Source organism: Solanum pennellii, chromosome 9, assembly GCF_001406875.1.
Source record: "Solanum pennellii chromosome 9, SPENNV200".
Taxonomy (NCBI): domain Eukaryota; kingdom Viridiplantae; phylum Streptophyta; class Magnoliopsida; order Solanales; family Solanaceae; genus Solanum; species Solanum pennellii.
The window spans coordinates 54,482,756-54,489,014 of NC_028645.1; the positions used below are offsets into that span (position 1 = coordinate 54,482,756).

Here is a 6,259-nt window from a genome sequence, read left to right on the forward strand (position 1 = left end):
CTATAACTTGACTTACGGAGCATAGGTCAATTTCGTAGAATGAAGACGCCTCCTGCAATTTATTTCCTTATTTTGGTTCCCTTTTATTTAGGATTAGTCTTCTATAAATAGAGGATGTAATCTTCATTTTTGGGGGTTATACAATATTACATTGTTATATATTTTTTATTTTAAGACTTTGGAGATTAAATTTTTGCACACATCAACAACTATTGATTTCTTAAGTTTATTTTGAAGATTTCGGTGTTGATATTCAAGTAGAAATTTTAGGTTTATTGTTCTCATTATGTATGTTCATAATTCTTTCTTCTACAATAATGAATTGTGTTCTGGTGATTATGGGTAACTATACTCCACAACTAGGGTAGTGGGAACCATGAGCGATTAAAAAAGTATGAGTTGTAATTAAGCAATTCTTAAATAGTGTTGTATGTATTGATAATTCTTTCGTTTAGAAGTATTTTAGTGGTTGCAAACGTTAAAACTCGCGTTTTTGCTACTTGTCAGACTAAGGAGGTAGTTCATAAGAAAAGAATCATTAACATAGATTTAGTGTGATACTATCTAATAGTCTCGTATCGATTGGTGCGGGGTGAAATCTAACCCATACATAGAAGCGATGTCTAATATGAGGTAAAAGTTAAGGGTTAGTAAATTATATGCATGTAGCCAGACCAAAGAGCGGGGTGAAATTCTCTAGATTCCGGACAAAAGATTTAGAGATACATAACTTATCACTTTGCATGTAATACACTATGAAGAGATTACTATTACTAGGATTACCACGTTGTGAGCTTGTGGGGAACATGTATACCCTAGGTAATTTCTCCTCTTGATAATAACCGAAACTAACATTTGCTTATTTGATACTTATATAATCTTAGGAATTTGTTTCACAACCCCCCCTTTTACTAACTTGTTTTGAGAATACCTTGACTAAACGGATATAATCGTGGGTTAAAGTTAAGTCTAAACCATATTCCTTGTGGGATATACTCCAACCTATAAGTTGAGTTCTTTACTTGATAATGATATCTTATTCTTATTTAGGGAGGTGTAATTTGAGCATATAAAATTTTGGCTCCGTCGTCGAGGAATAAGCCTTTTAGATTAAGTTTGATTACATTATTGAACTTTAGTCAAATATTTCCTAATTTTACTTTTATTTTTTTTGTATCCCTTGGGTTCTTCATCTAGTGTATGCCAAGTACACGTAGCAGAGGTAAACCACTCACTCCTTTTGATCTAGAATCTTTTAGGATCTTGTGTAGAAAGAAGAATCAAGGAGTCCCAATTGCTCCAATCGGAGGAGGATTAGGTGGTGGAGAACGGATGCAACCACCACGGGAAGTCAATGAGAACAATCAGGTTTAACCTAAAAACAGAGTGGGAGAAGCACTAAATCCCAAAGACCCTCAAGGAGAACGTCTGAATGATATTGAAAGGGTCAATATAAATATCACGGAGTCTGATGGACCTCTTGTTCTTCCACCTCTACCTCAACGCATACATTTGTGGTGAAAAATATCTTGATGGAGATTCTTACAACTAGAGTTTTATTTGCAGGGGTGCCAGCGGATGACCCACATGCTCACATAGTCAAGCTAAACTATGAATGTCATTGAATTAAGAGGATGTGTATATAGTGAATGATCAGATACGGGTTTCCGACCAAACACTTAAGGGTCGAACACGAATATTGGATCCAGGGTCAAAGAAACTAAGGTCGGAACTATGACAATTATAACCGAGAAAACCAGTATGTACGGGATGGAAACTACAACCGCGACAACAATTACAACCGAAACAACTATGGCAAAAGAAACTATCGGGTTGGACCTTATTTTCCCCCTCAAAACAGAGAATCTGCTCCTAGGGATGCTGGAGGTAACCTGGCGCGTATTGAGGATATTGTGCAGAAGATGATGATAATGTTTGACTTGACTAATGAGAATGTGAAAGAGATGAGGATTGACATGTCCGTTACTGGCAAGAAGTTGATGCTCATGTTGTATCGATCAAGCATCTTGAGGTACATTTGAATCAGTGATCTACCACAATGAACCCAAGGAAACAAGCCACCCTTCCGAGCAACACCATCCAAAATCCAAAAAATGATGGGCATTATATGGTGGTCACTTCTCAAGGGGGTAAGCAAACCATTGATCCACCTATGTCATATGTAGTAGATACTGATACTAGAAAAGATGATGAGTTGATAGAGGTTAGTAGAGAGCACAAAAATGCAACTGAGAAAGAAAAAGTGGTCTTAGAGAAAGTGGTTCCCTTGTCCAGACCTCCAGCTCCATTCCCACATAGGTTAGTAAAAAAGACCGGGAAGGAAAATAGCGCAGGTTTATAAGTATGTTGAGGCAGATTTCCATCGATATCCCTTTGGTATAAGATTTAGAGAAAATGCATGGGTTTGCAAAATTCATGAAATACATGGTGACAAAGAAGAGATCAGTGATGTATGAAGATAATGATAGGTTGCAACATTGTAGTGCTATTGCTACAGAATCGTTAGTGCAAAAGATTGAGGATCCTGGCGCTTGCACTATTCCATGTACTATCGGTGTTACACTTTGCGAAAGCATTGTGTGATCTTGATGATAGCAAAAACCTCATGCCCTTGTCTATTTATAAGAAGCTAGGGTTGGGTGATTTTAATCCCACTGCAATGCGGTTACTGATGGCCGATCGGACTGTAAAGAGGCCAATTGGTGTACTCCACAATATTCTAGTGAAAGTGGAGTCATTCATCTTTCCAGGGGATTTTGTGATCCTCGACAGCGAGGTTGATTTTGAGGTTCCCATTATCCTTGGGTTACCATTCCTTGCTACTAGCACATTTTGTTTATATGGAAAAGGGACAGATGAAGTTCAAGATAAATAATGAAAAGGCTACATTCAATATTTTTAGGTCTATGAAGCAAAGTGGTGAAGTCCAATTAGTGTCCACGATAACTCATAGAATCGACAGTGTGTCTGAGGTACAAATTGAAGAAAGGTTGGATGTTGAGTCACTAGAAGCAGTTATGATGAACTTCAAGATTAATAGTATCAAAGATTATGATGAGTGGGTAGCTTCATTGTTGAGTTCGTTCAAAACCGAAGAGGTTGGAGCTAGACATGAATCGTGAATCCCCACCCGCAAGGCCATCTATTGAGGAAGCACCTAAATTAGAGCTTAAGGCTCTGCCACCACACTTAAGGTATGTATTCTTGGGAAGAAATGAGACGCTAGCGGTTGTCATTGCGGCAGATTTGAATGGAAGGCAAGTAGACCGCTTGGTAAATGTGTTGAAGAGGGTCAAAAGATCTATTGGGTGGAATATTGCGGATATTATTAGGATATCTCCTTGTATTTGTTCTCATAAAATCCAACTCATGCCAGATCACAAGCCTAGTATTTAGCATCAAAGAAGATTGAATCCACTTATGCAAGAGGTAGTGAAAAATAAGATCATAAAATGGTTGGATGACAGTGTCATTTATCTTATTGCGGATTGTAGTTGGGTGTGTCCTTTTCAGTGCGTACCTAAAGAAGGTGGTATGACTGTGGTCCCTAATGACAAAAATGAGCTTGTTCCAATGCGACCCGTGACTGGATGGAGAATTTGCATTGACTACCTCAAGTTGAATGCTTGGACAGAAAAGGACCATTTTCCTATGCCTTTTACGGATCAGATGTTGGATAAACTTGCAGGTAAAGGTTGGTATTACTTTCTTGATGGTTATTCGGGCTACAATCAGATCTTAACCGCTCCGGAAGATCAAAAGAAGACCACCTTAACTTTCCCTTATGGGACATTTGCATTCAAGGATGCCATTTGGTTTGTGTAATGCACCGACCACCTTTCAATGTTGTATGATATCGATATTCTCCGATATGGTGGAGGAAACTATTATGGTGTTCATGGATGACTTCTTTGTGGTAGGACACTACTTTGATCATTGTTTGGACAATCTAGCCGAGGTACTCAAAAGATGCAAAGATTGCAATTTGGTACTAAATTGGGAGAAGTTCCACTTCATGGTGAAAGAAGGTATCATATTGGGTCATCGGATCTCACGAAAGGGTACTGAGGTTGATAGGGACAAAGTTGAGGTTATTGAAAGGCTTCCAACACCCATCTCCATAATGTTAGAAGTTTTCTTGGGCCAACGGGTTCTTATCGAAGGTTTATAAAAGATTTCCCAAAAATTGCACATCCATTGTGCAAGCTGCTACAAAAGGAGAGTAAATTTTACTTTGATGATGCTTGTCTAATATCATTTGAAGAGTTGAAAAAGAAGTTTGTCTCTGCCCCCATCATTATCACTCCAGATTGGGGGAACGTTTGAAGTCATGTGCGATGTTAGTGGGGTAGTGTTTGGCGTGGTTTTAGGAAAAGGCGTGAGAAGATACTTCACCCTATTTGTTATGCAAGCAAAGCTCTAAATGCAGCCCAAAAGAATTATACAATCACCGAACAAGAGCTTTTGGGCGTGATGTTTGCATTTGCAAATTTCACTCTTATTTTCTTGGTACTGCAGTTTAGTGCAGATGCACCATTGGGTGTTAAGGTATTTTATGGAAAAAAGGATGAAAAACCACGACTCATTAGATGGGTGTTGTTGTTGCAAGAATTTTATTTTGTGGTGAAAAACCATAAGGGGACAAATAACCAAGTCATTGATCACTTGTCTAGATTAGATGCTGAAGCTTTACTTGAGCTTGGTGACAAGAGTGAGATGAATGATATGTTTCTAGATGAAAAGGTATTGGTTGCTTCCCATGACCTCATTCCTTGGTTTGTTGACTTCACTAATTATTTGGCAAGTGATTTGGTACTTTCGTATCCGTTGTCTCACCATGATGTGAAAATGTTCTTTTTGTATGAGTCATACTTGTATCATATTTGTGCTGATGGGATTATTTGTCATTGTGCTCCCGAGGTTGAGATATTGAGTGTTCTTGAGGCGTTTCACTCATCGTCTGTTGCTGGACATCGTAGCAGTGTTTATACTGCACGCAAAATTTTGCAGTGTGGATACTATTGGCCCACCATATACCAAGATTCTCATGATTTTGCCAAATCTCATGACCGTTGCCAAAGAGAAGGTGGGATTTCTAAGAGGCAAGAGCTTCCTATGAACCTAATCATGGTGATCGAGTTATTTGATATAAGGGGCAATGATTTTATGGGGCCATTTGTTAGTTCATTTGGGAGAAGTATATTCTTGTTGTGGTTGATTATGTATCAAAGCGGATGGAAGCAATTGCGCTCCCCAAAAATGAAGGCAAGAGTGTCACGACATTCTTGAAGAACATTTTCTCAAGATTTGGCACCCCAAGAATAATTATTAGTGATGGAGGTTCCCACTTTTGCAATAAGTTATTTAAAACATTGCATGAGAAGTACGGTGTCTGCCACAATGTAGCTACTCCTTACCATGTAGACTAGTGGGCAAGTCGAAGTGTTCAAAAGAGAGCAAAAACAAATCTTCGCAAAACTGGTGAATGCCAATAGAACGGATTTGTCAAGGAAGCCTAATGATTCTCTATGGGCCTGTCGCACCGCATACAAGACCCCCGTAGGTATGTCACCATACCAACTTGTTTATGGGAAGTCTTGCCATTTGCCGGTAGAGCAAAAGCATAGAGCTATGTGGGCGATGAAGAAGCTTAACTTGGATAGAGATGACACATCAACTCAAATTGTGAATGACTTTAATTTGTTCGATGAGTTTTGCCTTAAAGCCTATGAAAGTGCAGCCTTGTATAAAGAGAAGTTGAATAAGTACCATGACCAAAGGATTGAAAAGCGAGAGTTTTAAGTTGGAGAGATTGTGCTTCTATTCAACTCCAGGTAACATTTTTTTCCTACCAAACTCAAGTCCAAGTGGTTCGGACCATTTTTAATCAAGAGATTGTTCCCACATGGAGTGCTGGAGCTTGAGAATAGTCAAGGACAAGGATTAAGGTTAACGGGCAAAGGATCAAGCTCTATATGGGAAACGCAAAGAGTGTGCAACAAGTTATTAAGGCCTATTATCTTGACGAAGTTTTAGTAATGAAGAGGCATGTGTCGTGTCGCGACGTTAAATCAAGCGTTGCTTGGGAGGCAACAGAAGGTGTAATATCTAGACAACTATAGGTTTACGATTCCGATCAAGTATTTTTCTTTTCTTTATTTGATTCCTTGTACCAAAGTAGTTACTTATTAACTTTTAGTTTTAGTGTTGGATAGATATAGAATAGGGTGTGTGTTTA

The 6,259-nt window shown here is 38.6% G+C and overlaps 1 protein-coding gene across 1 annotated transcript; it reads left to right on the forward strand.

Moving 5' to 3' along the window:
* The first annotated feature begins 3,892 nt into the window (after positions 1–3,892).
* Positions 3,893–5,823, forward strand: LOC107030205. The gene is made up of 4 exons (XM_015231574.1): positions 3,893–4,184; positions 4,286–4,341; positions 4,540–5,286; positions 5,446–5,823. The coding sequence occupies exons 1-4, from the start codon at positions 3,893–3,895 to the stop codon at positions 5,821–5,823; spliced, it is 1,473 nt and encodes a 490-aa protein (XP_015087060.1).
* The last annotated feature ends 436 nt before the right edge of the window (positions 5,824–6,259 follow it).

What these genes read in the sequence shown, in the direction of transcription:
- LOC107030205 (XM_015231574.1), top strand. Translation starts at nt 3,893, where the DNA reads ATGGTGGAGGAAACTATTATGGTGTTCATGGATGACTTCTTTGTGGTA. An exon ending in CCAACGGGTTCTTATCGAAG is followed by an intron (nt 4,185 to 4,285) that starts GTTTATAAAAGA and finishes TATCATTTGAAG; the next exon opens with AGTTGAAAAAGAAGTTTGTC. An exon ending in TCACTCCAGATTGGGGGAAC is followed by an intron (nt 4,342 to 4,539) that starts GTTTGAAGTCAT and finishes TTGGTACTGCAG; the next exon opens with TTTAGTGCAGATGCACCATT.